This window comes from Anopheles gambiae, chromosome 2, assembly GCF_943734735.2.
Source record: "Anopheles gambiae chromosome 2, idAnoGambNW_F1_1, whole genome shotgun sequence".
Taxonomy (NCBI): Eukaryota; Metazoa; Arthropoda; class Insecta; order Diptera; family Culicidae; genus Anopheles; species Anopheles gambiae.
The window spans coordinates 49,635,775-49,661,814 of NC_064601.1; the positions used below are offsets into that span (position 1 = coordinate 49,635,775).

The 26,040-nt window shown below is 48.7% G+C and overlaps 1 protein-coding gene across 1 annotated transcript in view; it reads right to left on the reverse strand.

Annotated features, from left to right (window-relative positions):
• The window catches only part of LOC1273981 (protein serrate), a 105,941-nt gene that overhangs the window by 79,533 nt on the left and 368 nt on the right, over positions 1-26,040 (reverse strand). The window contains exons 2-4 of the mRNA XM_061651024.1: positions 21,617-25,904; positions 414-531; positions 27-268 (exon numbers count right to left, since the gene is read on the reverse strand). Coding sequence (XP_061507008.1) covers positions 27-268; positions 414-531; positions 21,617-21,682 — 426 coding nt within the window. The 5' untranslated portion in view covers positions 21,683-25,904. The remainder of the gene's footprint in view (positions 1-26; positions 269-413; positions 532-21,616; positions 25,905-26,040) is intronic.

Genomic DNA, 26,040 nt, shown 5'->3' on the forward strand with positions numbered 1-26,040 from the left:
CAGCATGAAAAAAGTAGATGACTCACCGTCCAGCGAAAGGTGAAGGGTAATGTGATGCCACCGACTTCCGGATCGGTCAGGACGAAGCTCGACCCACCCAGCACCGGCGTGCTGGCGTTACCGAACGCACAGCCGTAAAGGCCGGACGGTTGCGGTTCCACGGCTACGGCCGGCTGTTTCAGCTGCTGCTGCTGTTGCTGTACGCTTGACGTCGTTCCCTGGTACTCCTTCAGGCACAAGCTGAACGCTGTCGCGCATGCCGGACATCCTATTTGTGTGTAAATGAGTGTGTGTGTGCGTGTAAAGATAAAGCAGATCGCAAAGAGAACAATTGTTAGTGGTGGCGGGTAGATAAATCACGCTCATTTGGGCAGCACGGTGGAAACCGCAAAACCACGAACGATTCGAGTTACCTGTCGTTTGGGTCTGTCGTTTCTCCGGTGGCAAACCGCAGCAGTATCCTGACAGTAGATGACTGTTGGTGTTTGAAATCTCCAGTATTTGCAGTTCAAAGAAGCCGGATGACGATACCTGCGGGCAAGGAAGCGGAACAAAGAGCGAAAGCATTAGTGAAATGTGAGCAATCAAAATGTGTGTATATGTGTGTGTTTGTTTACAGCAACAATAAATGTATGCACGCCCGGAAAATGTGGGCCGAATTGTGTACTGCGAAGGATGAGATTGTGTCGATAGTAAAACCGTTAAATGATCGCTAATAAAACATTCAATAAGAGAGCCAAACGAGGGGCGAACGGTTTCGCTCCATCCTGGTTATGGCCGGCTGTTTCAATGTGTGTGAATATGTGTATTTGGGTACCGTTTTTCCCACTGCTGCCCGCTCGCAACGGGATATTTAAAAATGACATTAACTTTATTTTCTCTCGTCGCGTTTCTCGCGCTGTGATTTGGGAGTCGATGGCGATCTCTCGTGCACACGCGTAGCGTGTATGTATCGTGATTATTAATGAACGATCGTAATGATCCGTATCTGCATGGTTTCCCTTCTTTCCCATCCATCCTAGTGGTAATGGATCACGGTTGGATAAATACGGAGCCGGCTCGATTTTTGGAGCCCAAGACATCGAAACCACACTCTTCTCCGGATGAAATTGGCAACAAAAACCTGCGTTGAAACTCTTCCATGCATGCATGTATGTTACGGCAACCCATCAATTAATTAGCAAATTAATTACCAATATTAGGCTTAATCAACTTTACGACTCTCCTCAGGCGAGCCTCCGGGCAGCAAAGGGTGGCATGGTCGGCTGAAATCGATCCTTGAAACTGAGAGCTACGATCATTGGAAAATGACCGCCCAGTATAGTAGCTCACGCTCGACCTGACCGGATGGATCATGTCGAGCAGTGGCCAGAAAAAGTCCCCCCCATCGATGTCCTCGGGCAGCATAATTAGTGTGTTTACGCTTCAGCTTAAGGAAAGGTTGGCAGAAGCACACCCTGACAGCTCAACTGTCAAGGTAGCGGAACTGTGTTGGCCAAACCAACTCGGTACGTTTCGGTGAAGCACGGTGATGACTTCATTGTGGGAGCAAATAGCGCACGAGATGCACCATTTTGCGCATTCATTACCGATGATTTCGGCCGTTGTTTGTCGCTCAATTGGACCGCATTTGTTTAGGAGCGTCTCGTTACGGCCCCATCCATTACTTTAACCATCCGAAATGATGGCCTGCCCCGATGTCGGTACGCCACAGCAGTTGGTCCGTCGCTTGCGGTAAGGTTTTGCGTGTAAACTTTTTGTTTCTGCTTTGCCACACACAAAACGATGAGAAAAAAAGCCACTGGCGCGGTTTTGAGCATTTCGGAGGTTGCGAGCGCACGGGAGGCTAGTATTTGTTCACTCGCGTGGAAACAAAATAGACGTTTCGATGACATGAAGCAGAGATTTTCGGCTGAGCTAGCGAGCTGTTCATCATGCAATCGGAATGTAACGATTTGGAGCCCACACTCTGTTAACCCGAAGGCCAAGCGGGTTGTCTTTGGTTGCTATCGTTCTCATGGATAATATTTTACCAAGGACAAACTGGTTGAACTGCAAAAGGCTATGGCTAGAAAAGCTGACAGAAAAGCTGCGGTTACAAAATCAACAAAATAGTGATTATTTATTGCACGCACACGCATCCAAATAATAAAGTCGCTTGAAGAAGACATTGTGCCCGGGAGATAGTAGACCACTTACACAGATTGACCGAAATTAATCGCTCACCAGAGAGTGTGTGTAAGTGGCATAAACATGAGTATCCCAAATGTGTCGCTTGGTCCGGGTTGGGAATGAACTGGGAACGCTTGCGCTTATAAAACAGCTCGTAACTACCATTTTTGTCGTACGGGAGTGAAAACAACATTGTCAAAGCGCTTCTTACGCTATTAATAATAAATTTCATGAACAAACTGCGATTGTTAGCGGTATGCTTTGCTTGCGATGCTGTTTGGGAACCAGAGTCTCGGAACGCGCTGCTGAAGGAAGAACAATTTTCTCGTACTCGGGCGTACCTTTCGTTCTGTTTTCGTGCACTGTTCTTTAGTTTCGTTCGCATTTATGTCTGTGTTGTGATTTGAGGTGTGTTTTTTTTGGTGGAGCAATTTTACTCCTCAATTGCTCTTCGTCTCTCCCGTTCCTTCGGAAGCCTTCCACGCTTCCATTCTCTTCTGAAGGAGTTTAATTTCCGAGCCCGAAAAGGTGACGCAAAAAAAAAAACCGGAGAAACAAAACGGCAACTTCTTCTGCAGCCGGCTGTACGATCGTGTTCGGGATGGCCGTCTCACGATCAGCGAACGCGTCGCTGTTTGCCTTCGGCAGTGTGAGTGTGTGGAATGTCTCACCAGTGCTTTCTTGAGAAACTTCCAACTGGCCAGTCCAGTGAGTCACTGTTGCGCTTGCCATCGCTCGTATTCACTCACCTCCCGTTCCAAATCGGTGTGCGCAACGAGGCCTCTGCAACATTGAACGCCTCAGAAGAAGATCGTAAACGAATCACAGCGAGTGTGCGAGTGTTGTGAGAACAGAATAGCCGAATAGGAACGAAAGATGGAAGAAAGGGCCACGCCACGACGGGACGGGAGAGATGTCCTGCCTGTCTGTAAGTACAAATGCTTACAACCGGGGCCATCCCGTATCCCATACATGTGACACAATAGGTGAATCTTCGCAGCAATCACTTCCTCATCCCTGCTGAACGGGGGCCCCCTGTTTCCCAGGGGCGGCCCATGGCGGGAGACGGTACGACACCTTTTGGCGACGAAGCAGCAGACAAACGACGAGTACAGCACTCCGACCGTGCCAGAAGAGGAATGATGCGAACCGGACAGGCGCATCAAGTGAAGTAAGCGTTAAATTGCTTCTTTCTTCTGCCACTTTTTACGATCGAGTTGCTCCACCACCACGCACCCGGCTGGTTCGTTTCTTTTTATGCTCATTTAGCCCTGCCATGTTGCGCCTCATGCTCCTTGCGCCAGGCGACTCCAAAAAAGGGAATCAACATACACAATCATTAACGCAACCGACCATCTACACGCTGGTTTTTTTAATGTCGTTGTGTTGTGTCTCGCACACACATACATACACACACACATAATCTGGCGATGTTTTGAGGCGCGATACTGCCGGCTACTTCGGATGGATCTTCCTGTCTGCTGGTGGCAGCTTACAGGGTCAACAAGCGTTTTTCTCTTTATTTTTTGCCTCGGATGACCATGAATTGTGCACACACTATGTCTGTGTATGTTGAGGTTAAAAAAAGTCTGCTCCAATGACAGTGACGAAAAAATTAACGCTAGAAAAGCAGCGAACCTCCAGCGCAAGCAATTGCGTTCATTGTCCGCTTCCCGCGGGTCATAGATCACGTTCGGCGATGCCAAGAACATCGTAAAATCGGGCCTGCTTCGTCGAACCCAGGCCCAACTTTAGACCCGGGAGTTCTGAGAGCGACAGAAGCCATTTATCATAAGCATTGCATTACATTCAGAACGAAATGGAACTGTTTTGTAAACGGCAGCAGCAGCAACAGAAGGGCAAAACAAAAGCTTCCCAACCGCGGGACCGCGGGACTGACCAACAGCGCTTTCTGACCCTGCGGTTCAAAATCATTCCACGGGCTGAGGTCCACTTTCGTTCTGGACACGATATGAGCAATGCAATTGCTTTTACTTCAATGCGAGCTGGTCAAGATGAGGTGGCAAACCCCGCTTACATGTTCGTGTGAGTGTAAAACGAAACGACGAACCGAGCAAATTAACATCGTACCCGGTGTAGTGCCATCGAGCCAGGAGGTGCGCTCACAAGGAATGCGCTAAACACGTTCATATCGGGGCAGCAAACCGCCGCGAGAAATCACCATGAAAACATAAAACACTCAACGACTGTTACAAATCGGATATTTATTCGCACCCGAACCTCAACCGCCTTGAGTCAGTGAGCTGGGACCTGGTGTCTTGCAAAACACTTTCTTTCCCTGTCCATTTGCTGTGGTGTTTGGCGAGGTGAGTGAGCACCGTGGGTTTTATCCAGGCGTGGATCATGTTACCTTAACGTCCCCGTTTGGGTGCCGAAACGAGCAGCAGCGGCAACAACGCCAGCAACAAAAAGTGCAACCATAAAAGAGGACGTCCGTAGCGGCGATTGCAACTGATTAAAACAACGAACTCGCTCGCCCATTTCGCCGCGCTTATCGCGGGCGCGATGTCTTTGCACCGGCAATTGATTTTGCATACATTTCGTGTGTCCATTTCTGGCTAGCCACTTTGGTGAGAAGCTGATTTCGCTCGGGAAGACAAACGCTTCATTTCTCTCCACTGTAATAATGCGAAGATAAATTGTAGAATGCAGGATGTTGCATCAGATTTCGCCTGGTTCCATCTCGTGTTGTGGGCTATTTGGGCGTTTGTATTGCTTGATGCTTTGAGAACCTTTACATCTCCGAAATGGCAACGGAAAGGAGAAGCATACATAAGCAGTTTTTATCACATTGCTGCAAAAGTGTGTTGTGTTGGGATGTATCGAATTTCGTACGCCTGCTTTATGGTAGTGTGAAACGGTTATGACTCGTTCGTTTTTTTATTTCTACTGAACGATTGGATTGACTATAGCCGACGATAGCCGTGACCATTGAATGTGTCTAGTGGAAGATTTACGAAATGACATCTTGCGGGTGTTGGAAATTTGAAAACAAAACAGATCTATTGATTCATTGCCCAATGGGGGAACAGGAAAAGAAACAAAACCGAAGGTACTAAATCGTTCACTGTGAGTCACAAGCTGCAGATGGCAAATCTCACTGAAAAAAGGCAGAATAACTGTGCCCAAAATTGATCCATACGAAAACATTCCACCCAACATGGAAAAGGAAACCAAAGTTCACTGTTAATGCTTAATGTGCTTGCGCTAAAAATTGTGCTCGTTTATGCTCGCGCACGCGCGCGCATCCCTTTCCTAGGCCACATAAGCAAACAAGGCGCGAACAAGCTTACCCCTCGGGCAAACAAACAAATAAACAAACAAACAAACAATCATTTCCAATCACTTTGCGCGGGTCCTGCGACGAGCGGTTGATCGAATGCTTTTTGCCCACGGAATGGCTCGCATTTGTTTGCTCGCGATAGAGAGCGTGTGGCCGCACCGTGAAGTACGGCGCTCGTCAAGTGGTGCCGCCGAAAGTGGAAAGTGGAAGAATTTCGTTAATTTTGATTGATTGGACATCGAGCACTTGCCGTAATCTGCGGGGTTCAGTTTTCCCCGGCCTTCCATTTTAAGGAATCGAAGGAAAGGGCAACCAATGCGGCTGGAGTGGGCGAACACACAATCAAAAGGGAAAGGATTTGTGCCGACATATGTGTGTGTGTGTGTGGCGGGGGATATGTCAAATTTAGCATCAATTTTCCCACCCCCGTGGGAGTGCGCGGTCAGCGTCGCTCGTCACGAACTGCGCTTTCGTACTGGGCGCGCTTTGTCAAATCACACGCACCACCCCGGCTGAACCACGGTTTCGGAGGGCGTTTGCGATGGGTGGTGTGCCGGTGGAGCATTGGAATAAATTTTCATATTTATTGAATGCTAACGATGCGATTATTACACCTTCACGCACGGTATCGAAAACGGGGAGGCAAAAGGGGAGAGAAAAGATTTGGGGGCTAGCAGCAGGTCCGTTTCCACTTGATTGCGAATCGTGCGTGCGTGAGCCCGCACTGTTCTGCACTGCCCTAGCTCGCGCTCCAAAAGCGAGATGAAATATCGAAAGTGAAAGAGTGGACGGCAGGCTCAGCGCGGTACGATCGACCGTCCTGTGACGAAACACGTGTTCATGTTTAGCCGTTCAAAATGTGGACCAAGTGTCCGCACCCGACCGAAAGGGGAATGGTCGAGCAGCGCACGCGGATACGTTGCAGCCCTCTGATGGTGGCGGGCTAATGGAATGCATGCGATCGTGCAGAGCAGCGCTCAATATATGCTAATCGAGTCTCGAAGGTGCAGACTTCTGGTCCGATCAGGTGTGTGTGGCACAAGACGATGGTGTGAGAGCGAAAACCTGCCCGCGGCATGGCATGAGTCCGAGGGCTGGGCAGGCTCCGGACAGGCTGTCGGTTGGTTCCCACCGTGGGCGCAACGATCGGCCCCATGCACTTGCACATTTTGCACACAACATGCGCAGAGGAGATGCAGGCGCTGGGACGCGTTGGGAACTGGATCTGTTCGGTGCCGTGCGGACGACGGAATGACTAAATCAATTTGTGAAGATATTAATAACCTTGGTGAGTGACCATGTGTCTGTGAGTCGTGCACTTGCGCTTGGCGGAATCGGTGCGCGGGTGAAAACGTATTTATTATTAATTAACTCATTGCTAGTTGCGACCGTGTGTCGGCTGGTGAGATGATTAGTGAAGTCGATCCGAATCAATTTAGCGTTTTGAAGCCCTTTCCGTCTATGAAGGTTTTTGGACCGTGTGCGAGAGTTGTGTCATAAATTAAGCGGAGCTGTACTTTTCCTCAAGAGCTTTGCATACGGCCACTTACCAGGAAGTCAATGTACATCGATAACATCCCTTGTACGAGGTGGAATTAGATTCCGGCTCATAAAAGTGGCCACAAATCTTACCCTCCCAAGTGTATTTATTGCACCGCACAAATGGCTTCTCCCCGGGCGGTCAGCACGGATCGTTTAGTAACCCTGCGGTCGGTTTCAAGGCTCGTGAGCATGGCAACGGCACTGAACCAAATGAACCAACCACCTTCGTCGCGGACGACACCACGAGCATGATGGCGACACTAAACTGCAATTATGACGCCTAATCTCTGCTGCCAGTTTGGCGTAACATCCTTGCCATTCTGTGGTGCTCTTATCGCGAAAACGGCAACGACTTGCCGTTGCACGAGATTAGTTTGCCACCCTTCTTCGCTTCACTCAGAATTACCCCCGTCTTTATGGCTCTCTCCATCTTCTTTTAAACGTACGTTCTAGCAGCGTGGCCGAAAACACTTGCAGCTTGAGCATAAACGGCGTGCCGGCGGGAGACAATCGAGCTGCCTCGGTTGCCATTTTGCCACAGGGTGGCAGTACTTTGGGGCCGTTGTCTGCCATGCCAGCCGGTTCAGATTGCCACAGCAAGTGAGCAGTGGCAGGGAGGGAGGGGTACTGAGTCGAAAAGCCCACCACAAAGAACGGCATTCCGGCACCGGTTCCGTCCTTCGGAAACGCGAAAAAGCGGAACGGAAAATCTTCTCAATTAATCAGCATCATCCCACCCCGAGATCTTCTCCCCGTTCTCTCTCTGTCTCTCTCCGTTACGGAAAGGGCCGGTTTTCGGGGAAGGCCGGGTGGAGGCCATAAGGTTGATGGTTAATGTTGCTGTTTCAAACCACCCAGCCCGAATGCAACCCGGGCCAGGGTGCTGGGGTGGAAATGAATCTTGCCGATGCGGCTATGATTTGGTGTTTCTCCCTCTGTTTTTGCGTTTACGCGTAACGTAAAGTTCCCTTTCGAGGGTGGGCCCAGCACCGTGTCTGAAGATCGGTTGGGAAGAAGGAAGAGAGAGAGAGAGATAGATGGCAGCTAGTGTAGGGAACAGACTGGTACACAGACCGGCGCTGGTCGGTGCGCGCGCTGTATGATTAAAATAAAATAAAACAGGAAATGATGCGATAAATGCTTTCTTCTTCCACACTCAGGCAAAGCTCGCATACGTCCGACTCCCTCGGCTGCCGGGCCAGTGGCGAGAGATAGGAATGTTGCGGCTAAGGTTGTAAGTAAAGCGAGGCGAGCTGAGTGCTCATATGTTTGAAGGAATGCGAACGCGCGAAAAGCCCCTGCTGGAAGCGTACCGTTGGAAGTTTCTTTTTCAATTTCGACCAGAGTATGATTTTGGTGTTGTTCTCGTCATCTGTGTGTGTAAGTCCAAGAGATTTCAATCTACATATGTTTTACGATGTTGATGGTGGCTTACCAGCCTCAGAGGGGGTTGCAGGTGCCGCCTCATTGCACTGCAGTGTGTCTGCACAAATGGTTGATTTATTGAAAGCTAGCGGGACTTGTGGGTGAGATGAAACACACTAGGGAAGAATCGCGTGCGCCACGTAAGTGGAAGATAGTGGTGAAAAAAAGGCTACAAGACAACAACAGCACCTTCTAAAACGCAGCAAAAGAAAGCGCAAACAAACAAGCACCAAACAAGCTAGGGGAAGTATTCTTTCGCGGCCCTCGCGGCCGGTCAGCTTGTAGGGAGTGGGCAATAAATAAGGCGAAAGCTTCTTCTTCTCTCGTTCCCCTTTCCCCACTATCTCGCATACCCATGACAGAAAGAATTAATAACAGGTGGACGGCGTACGTATCCTATCGCGCAGCAGATCCTCACTGCACTTGACCCGTTGCGGCGTTGTGTGTGCGAATTTATCTCCGATTCGCACACTATTTGCTTGATCATCAATCTCGCGCGATCTTGCGGGCAAATCCAAAGCCCTCCAGCGGATAGTGTGGCGCGATGGATTCGTTTGGTGAGCTTAAAGCAGTTGTCTTGTATCGCGCGATAGGCAAACGATTAGGCCAGCCGCAGTCCGAATGATTAGCTCCGGATGAGGTTAAGCCCGGGACAGGAAATCACGAATTATCCGTACAAGCGTTCGGCGGGGCTTTTTTTATGGTAGGAGATGATTTTATTGTATCCTGGTAACTAATGCCATCGCTTCCGAAACACTACACACCCGCCTGCAAAGGGGATTTCGAATCGAAACGATCACGGTCGTGAGATGGAACGTTGGAGCTTCCTGTACGGGGCTGGGTTGAGCGTTGTTTTGTTGTTGAGTTTTTCAGTTCCAACAATCCAAATGTCACCCATGTTAAATGTACCCGAAAAAATGTGCATTTACTGCACGTTCTAGAGTCGTGCATTCCTAGCAGTTTAGCCTTGAGCACGATACAACACATTCCCGTCAGGTTCCGCCGTCACTGTCGACATGGGTCGTGGTCGATCAACGAATCCTTTTTCAAAGCAGTTCAAAGTCATACGCAGCTCACGCGCGCGCTTACCGAACGCTTTACGAGGTACTAGAGCAGAGCAGAGGACGGAACTGCCGTCAGAAGCGAGTGACACGGGGAGCCGGGTAGTTTCAAGTGCTCGGCAAGTGAGAAATAATTTAAATGTAAAATACCCGTCAACAAGGGACGTGCTTGCCGAGCACCGCCGAACCGGTGTGCTCTTCATTCCTTGCGCGGCCAAATCAGACACCGGATCGGGCGTGGAATGTCTTCTTTCCGCGTGGAATCGTTTGCGCGGGTGTTAAGAACGCAGCCAAAGGGTTGCCCTGGTGGGAATGGAGAGGGACTTCACCGAGTTCCGCATCGCATACTAATTGCGTTTTCGCTCTCCCCTTACACCTTACATAGTTGCCCGCCGTTGCGCTTGAAGGTCCCACCTGGGCAGAGTTGTTGTGTCGCAGAGTGCGTGCTTCTCACCAGGCCCGGTTGCGTGTACCTCTTCTTTCTACTCTTCACGTCTCCCGGATAATCAAGCCATTAGTGTTTATTTATAATGTTATTACCGGGCGATTCATTTGCAATTTCTATAGACCGCTGTTCGAAGTGTGAAGTTTGTCTGTTTGTTCGTGGAATTTGCAGAGCTCGGAGTAGTAGTGTTTGGATTCTTCTCCGCGCTTTTTGGTTGACAGCAAGGATTGATGTACAGAGAGGATCGTGATGATGACTACATTAGGGGAGGTTATTGGCGCAGAATGGCAAACACGTCCCCATGGCAGTTGGTGGATGGTGCACCCTCACGGTGAACGCATTTCATGTCCACCGTAACACACATGTCGAAATGCACTCGCCCCAATGAAGAAGGTGACCCAGGGCTGCATCACAGCCTCGGAACACATTCACTGATGGTTTCCTCAACAGAAAAAAGGGGGACAAACTCATTACCGCGTGTACCGAATGGAACGATCAGTTAAAATTAATTACCACTTTATTTATCGGAGCAATAAAGGAACCAAGTCTGGTGGTCGGGCGGGACTTTCGACTGGCGAGCAGCGGTTTTGTGAACTCGACTAAATCGACTCCGGAGCCGCGAGGGAACGTATAAATTGACCCCCCGTTGAAATAGAGATCGCATTTTATGCGTGGTGCTCTGGTGTGGTGTTCGAAGTTCAATAAATGTCTGACGACATCGAATGGTCCCGGAGCAAATGGCACCGTTGAGGCGAGTTCCAATTGCGTACGACACTTTTACCTTTCCTGATTGATGCTGTACGATCGCGACTTGCCGTCAAAAACGATATCGATTAAACTCCAAAACCCCGGTAATGATCCAAATTTCCAAATCACCATCCCAAAAAGCAAAGCCACACAGCGACAGGGGCCGCCGGGTTCCAGAGCCAAGAGGTCATGAAATCGGGCACCACACAAATCTTGTCGGTCCGGCCGAAAAACAAATAAAACATCCGTAATCGTCAGTGTTATTGATTGGTCTCCTGGCGTGTTTTACACCGCCGCTTCCCAGTCCCGACCCGCCCGAGACGACGGCGCAATGATGTGGCGCTCAACCGGAACGTCGCGTAACTGTCACACGCGGCGGGCAGGATGGCCTGGTGACGCGATTAATAGGAAAGACGGGGAAATTAAAATCCCAGCCGGGATCGAACGAAACCAAACAGTGAGAAATGGTTTCCAAGAAGTGGAAGAATGACAAAGCACTGTGGCAAGAGTGCGAAGAACACATGCAAGCCCTTACTGAACCTGTATCTAGAACCTGTTCGGGGCCTGGATTGGATCGTTCGTTTGTTTTCCCGCGCGCGATTAGTGCGATCAGTTTGATGATCCGTCGTGTCCCCCCCCCCCTGGAGCACGTTCGGCTCGAGAGTGCAGTGTTTTATTTGTACAACAATTAAACGTCAGCTTGAGGATTGCTTGCATCGCGCTCGAGATGCCGGGCTGGATGGATGGACGGTTCGGTAAACTAGAAATGACAAACGCGTCTCACGGGATGCATTTCTAGCTCGGTGCCCGGGTCTCTGTGCCTTTTTGTTTTTTTTTTTGCTTTATTCCACTGTACGTCGCTACTTTCCAATGCATTCCGTTTTTGCTTTAGATTATTTATTTCCCCCCGGTGGGTTGTTGGATCCACTGTCCACAGCGTGTGTGTGTGTGCTTGACGCTAAAGCGGTCCTTATGTCGCGACAGGAGACAGACACAAGACAGCGAAAAAAACGAAACACATTCACACACGCACAATCGGTCAAGATTCCACCGTAATTGTGCATCGGTGTGCGCAAGTGTGTAGTGCATCCGCCAGCGCACCACCATGCACCTGTGGGGCACTTTGTGGGACGACACCGGCGGCACTGCACAGCCCGGGCGAGGCCGTGAGTGACTTTTCTCGCCCAGCATAATTATCATCGACATATGGTGCCATCGGTTCCGCCGCAAAATTGCCCCATTCGGGGCGGTATGATAGACCAGACACACTGATAGCTGTGTGTGCATGTGCAGCGCGAGTGTGTATATTTCTTGCGTACTATGTAAGCTCCCAATAGTAAGGCACTACGCACCGTCAAGTCCTTTCACTTCGTACGGTATGAAGTGTGGAGCGTCTCGACCCGACGGCTAAGATTTATTATGTTTTCATCCCCATTTCCCAAACCCAATATCGGAAAGGAAAGGAGATGACGTGCCCGAGTTTAGGATTGGTTTGTAGTATAACGTTTGTTTGTTAGTGGTTTTGTGTGTTTTTTTTTGTTTGGTTCACCCGTAAACATTGATTCTGGGATACGATTGCGCCCTGGGATGTGTCATATTTTTCTTTTACCGTTTCGTTCACTTTACATGCTGCGCTCTTGAAGATGGGAAAGGCTAAAGACGAAAGAAGAAGAAGAAGAAGAAGAAGAAGAAGAAGAAGAAGAAGAAAAAGACCCAGCCACAATCAAAGCACGGAAACGCGCCCGGCAGTTCCCGTTCCGGCAACGGTGTGCGCGGCCAGAGTTTGATGGGAAGTTGTCAATTAATTCTATTAGCTGCCATTTTCGGAGCACTCGATTGCTTGGACCAGTTTCGGTCCTTCTCGTCCGCGGGCAGTGGGAAATGGACTTGAAATAGAGCCTCTTCGTCGCCGGCTTTATCGTCCGCCCTGCTGCACCATGATTGGGTTCCGTTCCGCGCGTCAGCTCGGCATCGTAAATCGTTTCGGGGTTCAACATTTAATTAGAGTTATGAATAATTCCGCACGGGGTGGGTTTTTCGCTCGCTCGCTCTCTCTCTCTCTCTCTCTCTCTCTCTCTCTCTCTCTTTCTCTCTCCTTCTGTCTCTCTTTCACGAACCGACACATCTGCCGACCACGGCGTGTGGGTTGAAGAACGATAGTAAAACAAGCCCGACAGTGGTTAGTGGACGAAAAAAGTGCCACAATAAAAGCAACACAAGACAACAAGCCCACTTTACGCAGGGGCAACCGCGAGCATGTTGTGAGCGCCGTGTGTTGCGCGGCGGCTCATCGTAAAGCCACCAAAATTGTGTCCCCGAGCCGCCCCCTACGCTTCAACGTGGTGCGCTCTGTTCTTTTCGATCGCGGTTTCGGTTGTTTGTTGAAACAGCATGTTGGCGTAATTTTTCAGCACCTCATTTTTAGTAGCCGTGAATTTCGACCGTGATTTATAAACAGCTCGGTAGCCCGGTGCGAGAATTCTGCGCGAGCCTTTCTCGCGGCATGCGCCGCTGCTGCGCCGTAAAGATTTACGAGCGCCGTCCGTCCGGGCCCGATTTTGCTGGAAGCTTGTGCTTGCTGGGGAATCGCTCCGTAGAATTCTATTTTCATCCCACCCACTCGGGAGAGGTCCGCTGCACGTGCTGATAAGATGGGCACGCGGCTACAAAGTGGCCGAAGGGTCTCGCAGTTGCCACATTTTTCGGCTCCCGTCTGGTAAAGATTCCACTCAGCGTGTGCCGATGGCAGGCTGTCATTGGAATGATATGAGAGGAGGAAGGGAGGAGGGAGAGGAGCAGCAAGCTAGATTGGCCTTCAAATCTAGCTGCATTTATCTCGACTTGTGTTGACCCCGAAATGAGGGGTTGAATGTTCAAAGGCGTTTATTTTTTATTTTTGTTCGGATATTTCTCTTTTGTTTCATTCCACTCCTCTGCTAGACGCAAACTGTGACCCTTTTGGCCCACGGCATTGCATTTCATTGTCGGTTAGAAAATTAATGTTTGTCTCCAAACGGGCCCAACAGCACAGCTCGGAGGGATAGCCATCTCGGAGGGGCCCATCAATCCGCTCTCTCGAATGGCGCGGACGGATTTGTGAAAATCGGCCGTTTCAAGATGGCATGATTTATTTCTACGCTTCCCCCGCCGTCTTGTGGTCGCGGATACTCCCGCACCTTTTGCCGATGCGGGAGGGGTTAATTAATTCGGTTATCTTTTGACTATTTTCAGCCTCATTAGAAACGATAATTAATTGCGTTCGACCCGGGCTGCGTTCGGTGCGGCTCTAGGAACAGGTCGGCAAGGAAAACGCAGAAAGGTAACAAAAACGAAAACGGGTGGTGAACATTTCAGACAGCACTGGCCGGCAGCATAAATGGCCGCACGCCTCAAGCGATCGATTCCCGTGGCCGTTCCCGTTGGCACAGTTCGGTCGGAAAAGGTTAACTTTTGCTGTGGCCTTTGCCGGTGTGGTATCGTTTGCAACGGCAACGGAATGCGACACGACGGTTGGGGTGAGGCGGGGAGTTGGGAGTAGAAAAAAACAGCACACACACACAGCAACACGTTCACACAAAATTCAACTTGGCGAATTGTCGGAAGAAGGCGATTGCCATCAATCGGATGGCGCGATGGCAAAATCCTCTAGCGAAGCGCAGAAGAAACAAAACAAAAACAAAGAGAATGGAAATGAAGAGCGAATCGAACCGACGCGGAATGGGGACAGGAGATAAAGTTTAGAATTTTAAAAGTAGATGCAGGAAAATAAAAATAAAAAACAAAGTGTTCTGCTGGGCTGGCGGCGCGGGAACCCAGACCAGCCGACGTTACAGCGACAGATCGCGACCGTTGAATGCCGGGTGCCGTTCTGCAAAAGACCTTTAAACGGCTTACGGTTGGGGGGGTTCGATGGCATCCTACCCTTCGTAACAGGTCTCCGAGGTTTGTTAAATACTTCGCGATTGGAGCCTTTGTTGCCGGAGCATTCTCGTGTGCAGCATATCTCTCGCTGACGACACATGTAGCGCCTATGCCATTCGCGATGCTTCCCTGCCCGGCGATCGCTCCGATTGGTTCAGAAATTAGCGCAACGCTAGTTTGCATATTGATTCTATCAATATATCGTCCCCCTGCCGACGGCCCAGCGTATCGGTCAATCGTGTTCGCAGATCGTCGCGTATAACATATTCTGTGCCATGATGTGATCGCTCGGCTATTTGTAGTTTCGCTTTTGGACAAGTTCATCCCGCTGCTCCCATGGCTAAAGTGGAGGACGCAGTCACACAAACACACAAAAAAAAAAAAAAACATTGTGCCATATCTGGCCGGGGCAATCAAACTAGAAACATCCCCGGGCACAACCGTCGACAACGATCGATCAGCAAGATACGCTTTCCACCTTAACCCATTGAAAGCGATCGCTGTCGCTGATGATGGGGATGCATTTTGCACTGTTCATTGTCAGGCCTAGGGAAAGCGAAGAACAAGAGACACCCAACTAATAAAAAGAAGCCTCTACTAGTCATCTACTCACATACACACACACCCACTGTCCAGTGGTTCACTCTCAACCTTTTTGGCTGGGACGTGTTGTTTCGGCCGAGGATGTTTCGCGCATCCTTTCAACTTGCCTCGACACGGGATTCAAAATTGCATCTAATTAAATGAAATTTTATATCTTTACAACGCCTGTTCGGTTTTGGGACAGTGGAGGCGCGCGTTGTTTATGCAGCCATAAAAACAGCAAACAACCGTAGACGAAAAAAAAAAACAAAGCGTACAAAATCACGATGCCGTTCAGCGGCGAGTCCGATCGGATTGATCGTTCGGCATGTCGAGGGATGATCAAACGCTTTCAGTTCATCGGACGGATCGCATCCGTGGGTATGCGTGATTTATTTTGATAACTAATCACATCACTCGCCAACGCGACGCGAAGGAGAGAGGGGGGGAGGGTCATGTTGAGTCATGTTTTGTCTGCTCGAACGAACCTCGAGGGACGTCACTGGTGTATTATGGCCGGCACGATCGGAACCAATACAGCCAGGCCAAATTATTTACCTACGTCCATCAAACTGAGCAAACCCTTGAATGGTTCTGGTTTTGCACCAACCACCACCACCAACCCGCATGTTGATTTAATTTGGCTGATTCATTTCATTAAGCAATCATACTCAAGGTTGCAGTCACTTCCTTCTGCATCTGGTTTGGCTACGCGTTTCCTCGAGAACGCGATCGATTACACCCGGCTGCTCCCCAGACGGTTCCCTTGCGTGCTTACCGAACTCGGGGGATGGAAAAAGATCGAAGAAAAAAGTAGAACGAAGATTCTAATTAAGATAAACTCAAAGCAAAAGCACAAAACACACACACACACACACTGGTTGAGTAGTGCACGAAGGTTTTCGGTGCGAAAGCGAAAACAGAAAAATAGCGTCCAATGTGGCATTGACAAAGAAAAGGACCACTGAACGGTGTTTTTATTTTTCCGTTTAGACTCCGCATCCCAAAAATTAAAACGTGATGCAGAAACGAAACATACAAAACATACTCGGTCTGCTTGGCGTCGCTGTAACAACAGGAAAAATAAATTTCTGATGCAGCATCTTTAGCAAAATGTTCAAAGAAGTGCAAGGCAGTGTTGGTTTTCTTATCCTGTTTCAATACCAAAAAAGTGAAGACTGTTGGCGTGGAGAAGTTTGATAGAGAAAATTCTCAATTCCCCTTTTTTCGACGTACCATCTTTGGACCCACTCACACACACAAAACTCAAGGGAGCTTTACTGGGGTAATGAGTCAACAGTTTCTTTTTCTTCTGATGAGGAGATTATGAGATTTAACACACCAACGGAAGAACCAAAGCAAACGGACGAAGGAAGAAATAAAACAGCACGTTTCGGTATCATCTTTTGGCAGTAAGCTCGCCCCAATGCGCCCCAATACTGGAGGTGCAGCAGCAGCAGCAACAATATGGACGGCCCTCCGGTAACGGCTCATCAACCTTACCTGCTCCCCCGGTTGCCGTGCAGCGATCGATGTTATTCTTTTACGCCATCGCATAAATCGGGCAGCGATGATAATTCACCGATTCAATTAGTGCCGAATAATGAATCAATGGTGTGCGGCGGAGCATGATCTTATTATGAAATTATAATCCTTACCCGCCACACACACAGCAGTGAAAATGAGCCGCGTGAGATGGGTTGAATAACAACAATAATAACGATAATAATAAACAGCAAAGAGAACATCGATCGCGCGCTTGATCTCGATCACGGGCCCGCGAATGGAATGACGCGGGCACGGTACAGTGCCGCCTCGAAGGTATGGCCTATGTATTTACCTCTTTTTATTGTTGTTCGGCTTGAACAGTACGCCTATCGGTGTAATCAGATCGGGAGCGCGGAAGAAAGGGATAGCGGCTCGTTACTTAGCAGCGGAGAATTAGACGATGCCGCAAGGGTGATAATATTCATGGCGCTGGTTTGGGTGAGTAAATGTGGGACACCGCAGCACGGAAGGGAAGGGGAGCTGGTAAGCGTAACACAAAAGGAAAAATGCTGCCCAAACACAGCCGCTTATTTATTGGTATTTCCATTTTTTTGTGCCAAAAACATCGAGAGGAACAAAACAAAAAAACTGAAATGATGGAACAGGCGCGAAACCTTGAAATGGAGCCCTACACTCTATGGAAACGATTAAACGGGAAGTTGAGCTGATTCAACCGTCTCGTTGTTAGACACACCAACCGGACGGCGACAGCATCGCTGATCCATCGATCACGGCGGTCCGGTGGCGTTTCATTCGATCAGCGTCGTCACTATCGCCCATCGGCATCGATTGCCATCGCAATCAATATATTACCCCATGCTCGACAACAGCGCAAACCCCCGAAATAACGAGTTAAATGAAGCAGCAAACGAAAAGTGAGGCTGGAAGCGGCGGACCGAACAAAAAACCACACCACAAAAAGCGCACAAACCATCAGCAACGGGAATGACTTAACCAGAGAAACGACGTGGCGCAGAAACAGGGATAAGAGCGGAGAAAAACCACTTTGTCCAACAGTGGACACTGTCCTACCGCGCCGTAAAGATCGACAAAGTTTTCGTTTCATTTTCAAGATCACCGCGCGCTGATAAGATATTTAGTGTCTCCTCTCTCCTTCCTCCAATCGAAGCGGGAGGGAACCGAACCATGCAGACCAGGAGGATCTTCAAGCTGCTGTGGTGGTGATGTTGGTGACATGATAACCGCCCAAAAAAAGCTCCAAACTCTATGCAATGCCAGCAAACTGTCAAGCGGATGAATCTTCTGCGCCAGCGAGAAGAAGAAAAAGGCAAACTTAAAGTCCGACGAAAAACACTCGAATCGCGAGTGAAATCGATATCGCTCATCCCGTGTTCCCCCTTTGACCGCGGCATACTCCCGCGGTGTGTTGTCTCTTTGCCACCCCAAAAGCGTTACCGGAGGCCGTGATGACGCGGGAAAAGACATTTCCAAACTCTTCCCCATGGCCCTCCCAATACCGACGCTATTAATCAATGCCTCTCTTTTGAAAACATCAGACCGGACCGTCGGAATGGGTTGGAATCTGTGACTGTGAATGAGTGTGTATGTGTGTGTTTGGCTGTTTGGTTGTTTGTGTTGCGTTCTTCTGCTAGACCACCATCTCGTTTTGTTTTAGCTATCATCTTCCAGTTTGAGATTGGTTCCTAAATCCCGGCCGTCCCCAGGGATCGTACACACACACACACACATGATCACCCCGTCTCTGTCTCTGGGGACAATTAATAGAGCTATTTTATTATTTTATCCATCGAACTTTAGTGTCCGTGGGTAGGGTCGCAGCGAGCGAGCAGAGCGTCTGAAAGCTGATGTCATTTTTCTAGGAAGAATCTGTCCAACACGCCTGTGATTAGGAGCAGTGCTGCCGAATTGGGTCCCAGCGAAGGCGAGCCGTAAAAGATGCGTCGTTCAATCGCATCGCAAGGGAAAGGCGGTGAGCGCACGAAGGGCAGGACAATGACCACTGTTCTCGATCGAGCCGTGCAGGTAGAGGGCAGACAGGAAACCATCATCGTCTCCCTCCAGCTCGCATCCCCCTCCCAGGAAGAGTGCAGCAAGGTGAGCGTTGGGGCGCAGGAACGGCATCGATAGATCCATGGGACTCGCGCGGCGGTGGTCTGCTTTTAATTGGAACTCTCGCAAGAAGCGGACCGCGACCTCGACAACCCTCGGATTCTTTGGCGTTCCTGGACAGTGGATCTGCTCGCAATCGGTGCGCGAACACGCGGAGAGCGAGATACGGACCACTAATTAGGAAATTATTCATTATTTATCTGGGCTGTTTGTGTTTGTGTGGAGAACCAATTCCCCCCTGATCTTCCGATCGCGATTTGATCACTTCGTTTAAGCTGATCCGTATTTAAGGCCGCGGACTATCGACCTGGTCGAGTTGCGTATGCGTGCGTGAAGAAGAACACGTTCGAACATGATGGCCACTGCCACGGCAACGCATGGGCAGACAGTGCCGTAAGTCACTGCTGGTGGCAGTTTGGAAAAGGAAGAGAACTGCAATTTTGTACGCAAAAAAAAGCCACGCTATCGTAGTCTGTGTGATTTTTTTGTGTGACGATGTTCATTCTCAAGCTAAACGAAACGATGGCGATCTCCGTCTTTCGTGCGCCATTGGGAAAAAGACAGTGTTAATTTGATAATCGCTGCATTAGCGTCAGCGGTATCAGCAGCTAATTAATGGGCTGTTTGATACACCTTTAACGAGGTTAAAACACCCCGGGGCAGGTCGCAGCGCATCTGTGTGCGCTTTTGTGGTAAGATGATTAATACCGTTTCTAAGCGCTTAACGAGAATGGGAGAGAACGCTCGTTGCCGAAAGAGCACAAGAACCATCCTTGGATTTCAATGTTCGAAATAACACTAGCACAAACGAAGCGAGAAAAAACGTATCCGAAATTTGATCCGAAAGCACTTCCTCTTTCAAAGTCAGCTGCTTTCGCGTGTACCAATCGTTAAATATAGATGGACAGCCTTCGACCACAATCGATGTCGTTTGGCCGGCGTGCCATCACGATAAATCACCCGCCGAAATCGTTTGAGACGTTCGAAACGTTTCCACGCGCGATTGTTGAGACAGTCGAGGCTTATTGTTTCTTTTTTTTTTGTTGTACACTGTATTTTTTTTGTTTCTTCCTTGGCTTGTCGCACACAGTGACGCTCTCTTGTCATCTGGTATTTAAAGCTCCGAATCCCAGCTGGGATTAATTGTCTCCGTTGTATTCACGAGCACGGAGGAAGGTAGGCACATTAAAAAAGCCCCTCCAAACGTCCCGCGATGTCAGCGCGTTCCGAGCCAACCAAATAGTCACACGATTGGGAAATGTGCTGATTGATAGGATGAATGGATGGAATGTATTGATGGAGAGTTGGTTGACTTTTTGTGAAGATTGTGCCGTGTGCTGACGGGAGAAGGTTGGTTTAGGATTGACTTTTTTGGTGGATTAACATGTGGAATGAAGCTGTTTTGGTGAAAAATTGATTCATTCTTCAAATATATGCTCAATAATATTCAAGCTAAATTCCCTCACAATATAAGTCGCTTTGTAGCTTGAATGCTGAACGCTTTCAAAGTATTGTTGATCCACTTCGATGCATCGAAAAAATGGCTCCTTTCTTAATGGATGCAATCTAAAATTAATCAAATTAATTAGCTGCGCCATGCAGCACTTGATTCATGTGAAAGATAGAATATGATGCACTAGTGACTAGGTGAAGGCACTTTCATGCGGTGGAATATGACTATGATTAATTTTAATGAATCTACTGCTCATCATTTTCATTACGATCCAACGTTTACGCCCTGAAGTGATGGTGAAAATTGTCGAACAGAAGGTATTAATTCAATTTAATTGTTACAAGTGTTGTTCAATCACGTTGCATGACGTCGCCTCTGTCCGGGCTGGAGAAAGAGGCCGCATCAGTGAGCTTCCCCATTCGCGCCGTCTTTCATCATCGTACCCCATTAGCTGAGCTAGAATGGCAATACTCAGCTCATCTCATCCGAAGTAGCTTGGTCGTGCAGGGACCAATGTTGCGATTATTCGCTCCAAATCACTCTCTCACACTTCATTAATATTCAAATAGGGCCAGCCCGAGGCGTATATGGTACCGATCATCCATCGGAAACCCAGTGAACGGGAAATCGGCTGTAGTGAGCGTCCACACTGTGTCCAAACGCTAAACGCGCCCATGCGCATTCATCATCGGCCAACAGACGCGCAACACGGGTGAAAGAAGGTGTAATACGAGGATAAAACCTGAATTAAATATTGATAAGATTGGCCACCGGTAGGAGGACAGGGATCGTGGGGCGCAAGGGACCACGAATGAGAGGAGCAGACAAGAATCAGTGATGCCTCGTAACTGTGTCTTCAGTCGCGCAGGTTGCACAAGACAGCCAGGGAGCAAATCAACAATTCCGAGTGGTGTTTGAAAATTTTACTTTCTTATTCTCTGCCCTCCCCAGTCCCCCCTCCCCCCCTATGCACAAGGCAGGCTGTAGGGTGTACGGTGAGTGATGTTGAAGGAGGTTTGTTTAAAAGTATGCGATCGATGTTTTCATTCGCCTTCACCCGCGTGTCGCGCGCGAATGAAAGAAGTGAAACAAAACGCTCAACACGAACGATGCCACAAGTGACGAACCTTCCTGCGCGACGCGCGAACGGAGCCCGCTCGATAGGCCGGCCTCGAAGCGGCGGCCACGATCGACCGTGGGATCGACGGTGCCAACCGTGCAGCCCGATCGAACCTAACGGGACGATCACCGGACACACGATGGCTTCGGCAAAGCAAAAAGGGGGACAAAAGTCGCATACGACCAGGTTGACGCGCGGGGCTTACCATTGAGATGAGGGTGAGAATAACGACGACGACGCTGGTCCACGAGCGGAGGTCGCCGATTCCCATCTTTTCGCCGTTTTCCTGCGCGGCTTCGCTGCGTAGCACTGTTGCGCGTTGTTCCTGCGTACCCCAGACGCCACGCTAGTTCGCGTCGGCGGCCGCGCTGCTACTGCTTATCAGGCGCGACTGGCTTTCAGTCGGATCGGGTTCCTGTCCAGTGAGAGCGTATCACCGGGTGCTATAGTTACTCCTTCGAAGGTGCTTGCAAGGACACTGAGCGTGGCAAGATATTTCATCACTAGCACCGCGCACACACAAACACACACGCACACACACTCAACAGCGATCTCACTTTAATTCACTTTCACGCGCTACAGCCGCCCCGAGGGCCTCCCGTCATATTTTTTTGGGGGAAATTGCTTTCAAACTGGGTGCGCGTTGCACCGTCGAAATGCACCGCCTACTGGCTCAATCGCAAGCCTCTTGCACCGATTGCGTGCGCACTATTTAAAAAAAACTGGCCTTTCACAATTGCACCGTCACCGGGCGAAACATTTCGGGTCACATTTGCACACTAACGCACTCGTCATCATGAATTGGTTAGCTACCGGGCGTGCTCCACTAGGGCTGGATGGATTTTGTTTGTTGTTAGCGTACCCACTTTCTTTCAGGAATGGCAGTTTGCTGCCACACACTCAAACAGATACATACGGATTCGGCACATCAATACCACCCGGCACTGCGAAATTACAGGTGTAATGACACGAATTTTCTTTTTCGCTCAGCTGGGAAAATCTATCTCGTCAAGTAATTAGTTTTCCTCGTTAAAAACGGCACGTGAGTGTTTTGCACTTGTTTGCCGGCAATGCGCCTAATCAACCAACAGCGGGCGCGTCGAATGCTAATCAACACACCGTTGGGAAGGGAACACAGGGTTTAGCCAGCAAGCATTGCAGTAAACCTCGATTCACGGAAATCAAATCACGATCGTCTCGCAGCAGCAGCAGACCCAGCGAGATCGGTTCGGTATCCCCAATTTGCCGACGGCAAATCTCGTGCTGGCTATGCTGGCCCGCTTTTTTTATTTTCGCTCTACCCTTGGCACAGCCAATTGGCCACAGACGTAAGGCCAACAAAACACACCACACTTGGAACTACACGCGGACAATATGTTGTTTTTCCTTCCTCTTGCACAGCCCTAGGGGCATGGGTAGTTCTTCCTTTTTTTTTACTTTTCACACAAACAACCACCAAACCACACAGCGTTTCCTGCGATCGAAGATGCGCGATCAAGCAATTAATCTACTATCTTTATCACTTCCCGCGGAATCGGAGCTTTCGTGAGATTATGCGATGCTGTATAGCGGCAGAATTTGGGAAATTATTAACTGGCCCTCTTTTGCGCTCGTCGTAGTGAGGGAAGACACACAAACTGGAATAAATTTTCACAACTATCAACGTAATCCACCGAATGATAATTCTACACCGGTACAACTCCAATTTCACGTCGCACGAAAAGCACTTTCTTCCACCGACACACTCGTGAGAACCAACAAATATTCAAATTTAATGAGCGTATTACGATAAGGATTATTGTCACACGCTTCACTACCGTTTCTTTTCCACTAGGCCTAAGTAAGCCGGCTTACACTAGACACACTGCACGTCACACAATTGTACACGGTGTTCGGCACCTGACCGGCCTGGAGACACTTGGCGTTGCTCTTGGCAGCTCTTGGCAAACTCACTGCAACAATAGCTTGGCTTAGATTTCGTTGGTTAGGGAAGCCTCGCCCGTGTTCTAATAAATAAATCCAACCTAACGAAGCGATCTTTCTCTCTACCGTGCACTTGACGCGATATATTCGACGGACGAACGCGACGGACACGTACACGCACCCTTCTCTTCGACGGAACAACGAGTAATGCCGAGCGAAATACAACCCGCGGCGAAAACCGGTGCTCGGGGCGGTTAGAGCGAGAAAGCTCGGGTGCTCGGGTTAGAAGAGTAGCGCAGGACTGTCAAACCGACTGTCTCTCTGAGCTGCCGGCATCAATGAGGGGAACCGGTGCCGTGAGGGTTTTGATTTGATACGTTTTTTTTTTTAAATATTTGTATTGTTCCACCAAAACCTTATAATTATTTGAAAAAAATTACGAAATCGGTTAATATATGTCTTCGACCTGTTTCATGTAACTTTAAACCCCGAAATTGGTATTTGTAACAATAACTATTTTATAATACATACAGTTGTACTTTTAACTACTCATTCTTTTTTTATTGATAATTTATTTAATTTAGTTAAAATTCAAAAACAATTTAATATTTAATTTAATGCATTTATTTAATTAAACTTCATTTTTCAATTGATAATATTCAATTTCCTTTAGTACCAACATTTACTTTAAAGAGATACTCGGCTCGAAGCAGAACTACCTTTTAATGATTTGGAAGATTGCAACAATATTAGCTTAGTAGGAGCTGATATAAATGTATGTTCTACTCACTAACGTATAATTAGTAAAAAAAATATTTAAAAACAATAAAGAAAAAAAAAGTTTGACAAGCCTGAGCAAACGCAAGCTATCGAAGTTCACATGCTCTCGTCGTTGAATATCGGGTTGTCTCATTCTTTCGTTTGTTTTCTCTATTCTTTTCCCGCTTTTACCTGAGTCAGAGAATCTCTATATCTCTCTCATTCTTTCGTTTTACACCGAAACGAAAGGACATAGCTTGGGGTGGTTTTTTGTTGTGCTCACCTCCCTGTTTGAAAATCCGATCATATAAGGGATGGATTTTCCTTCCCCGCTAGCTATATCCCACGACAATCACGCGCTTGGTCTGAAGGGCCGCGAGGGCGAGAGATTTGTTTTTCCTGACCTACAAACATAAATTTATATTTTTCCTTTCCCCTCGCGGTCCATCCTCGCTTCTCTGGTTAATCTTTTGAGCGAACGTTGCGAACGTTTTCCCTTACAGCAGGAACATTACGAGGTGTCCCTACAAGTCCCCTTTAATCCCTGTTCCAAAAATCAATGTGTAACTAGATTCGTCGCGGTGATCTCGGGTCAAATGTGCCGGAACATTTGTATTAGCCGCAAGCTCTCCCCCTATGGCCGGGCAAGCGATACGGCATGTAGAGGGGGTGAAATAAATCCCTAAGCTGATGGTTGACTATACGATTGAAATTATTAGATCATTCATGCAACTGACGGTTCCGGTTCTGATCAAGTGCCCTCGGGGAACATTTACACCGCAAAACGGAGCAGACAGTTTGTCTCGCAACACCCTCACGGATAAAAGAGGATGTAAATTAGCATTGAAAACGCGTAGGCCCTCTTGCATCATTGCACATGTCGATGCGTTGCAGTGGAAGTGAGAATTGAAATTTAGTAGCAGTTTATTTTGCCGATTATTATGATTGGCTATGACGAGTGGACAGATGTTAAGCCGAACAGCGGCAAATGTTCGCGGCGCGTTCACTTACCAGCCAATCAATCGGGTTCGTAAGCCGATAAATAAATCTTTACCTTTGTCCAGGCTTTAAGGGGTTGCTTTAAGGGTTTGCACATACTGGTCCGTACCGTTAGCGAACACCACCGGAAGCGGTCGCTTCATTTAGGGATAATTTGGAACGGACTGCTATAGCGCAAACGAATAGTAGCTCCGGTCACGCTAATCCATTCATTCATGGGTGCGTTTCAGGGCAGACAACGATTTGCATTGTAAAATGTGCTCCTTTTGCCCATTCGCTTGTGGTCTCAGGTGCGAACGAGGGCCATTTCATTGAGAAAACGGTCCGTAGCTTCACCAGCGACATGTCTAGAGTGTTTTTTTGTGTGTGCTGCTTTGGGAAACTCAAATTTGCTTTGCCAAATTCACGTTCGTCCTGCAGCGCGTCTAGAGATAATCTGTGGAGCTCAAGGAGCCTGTGGCTAATAATCCTCCACGGAAGCAGTTCGACTGATTTTTCAGTAGGTTGAAATTAGTGTTCCCGTTGGCGAGGCCGTCGCAGCCCAGCTCGTCCATCTCGTGCACGCATCAACCAGTGGTGGCTGCGTTTGTGCAGTCGCCCGCAGGCATTCGGCGCCCTTATTGCTGTTATTAGGAGTGGTTATTGATAGATAGAAGTGGCAGCGACTATCGCCGGCTGGCCAGTGCAGCCAGAAGCGGGCACAAAACGGGCCAGCGTTTGTTTTGCTGGCGTTCGGACAGGCAGCAAAAACCGGACCTCCAAAAGTCAAAGGATCTGTTTCGAGCATTTCGCGCGAGATGATCCTGCCAGCGCTGGAACAGGTTTAGAGGCGAAACGAAAAGAAAATTATGATTGCGATACGGCACGAAACGTTCGGAAGCGTGTACGATTGGCCCTTCCTCATCTGTCTGGCCCCGCTGGTGAAGGGAAGGGTTTTCTTATGAGAAC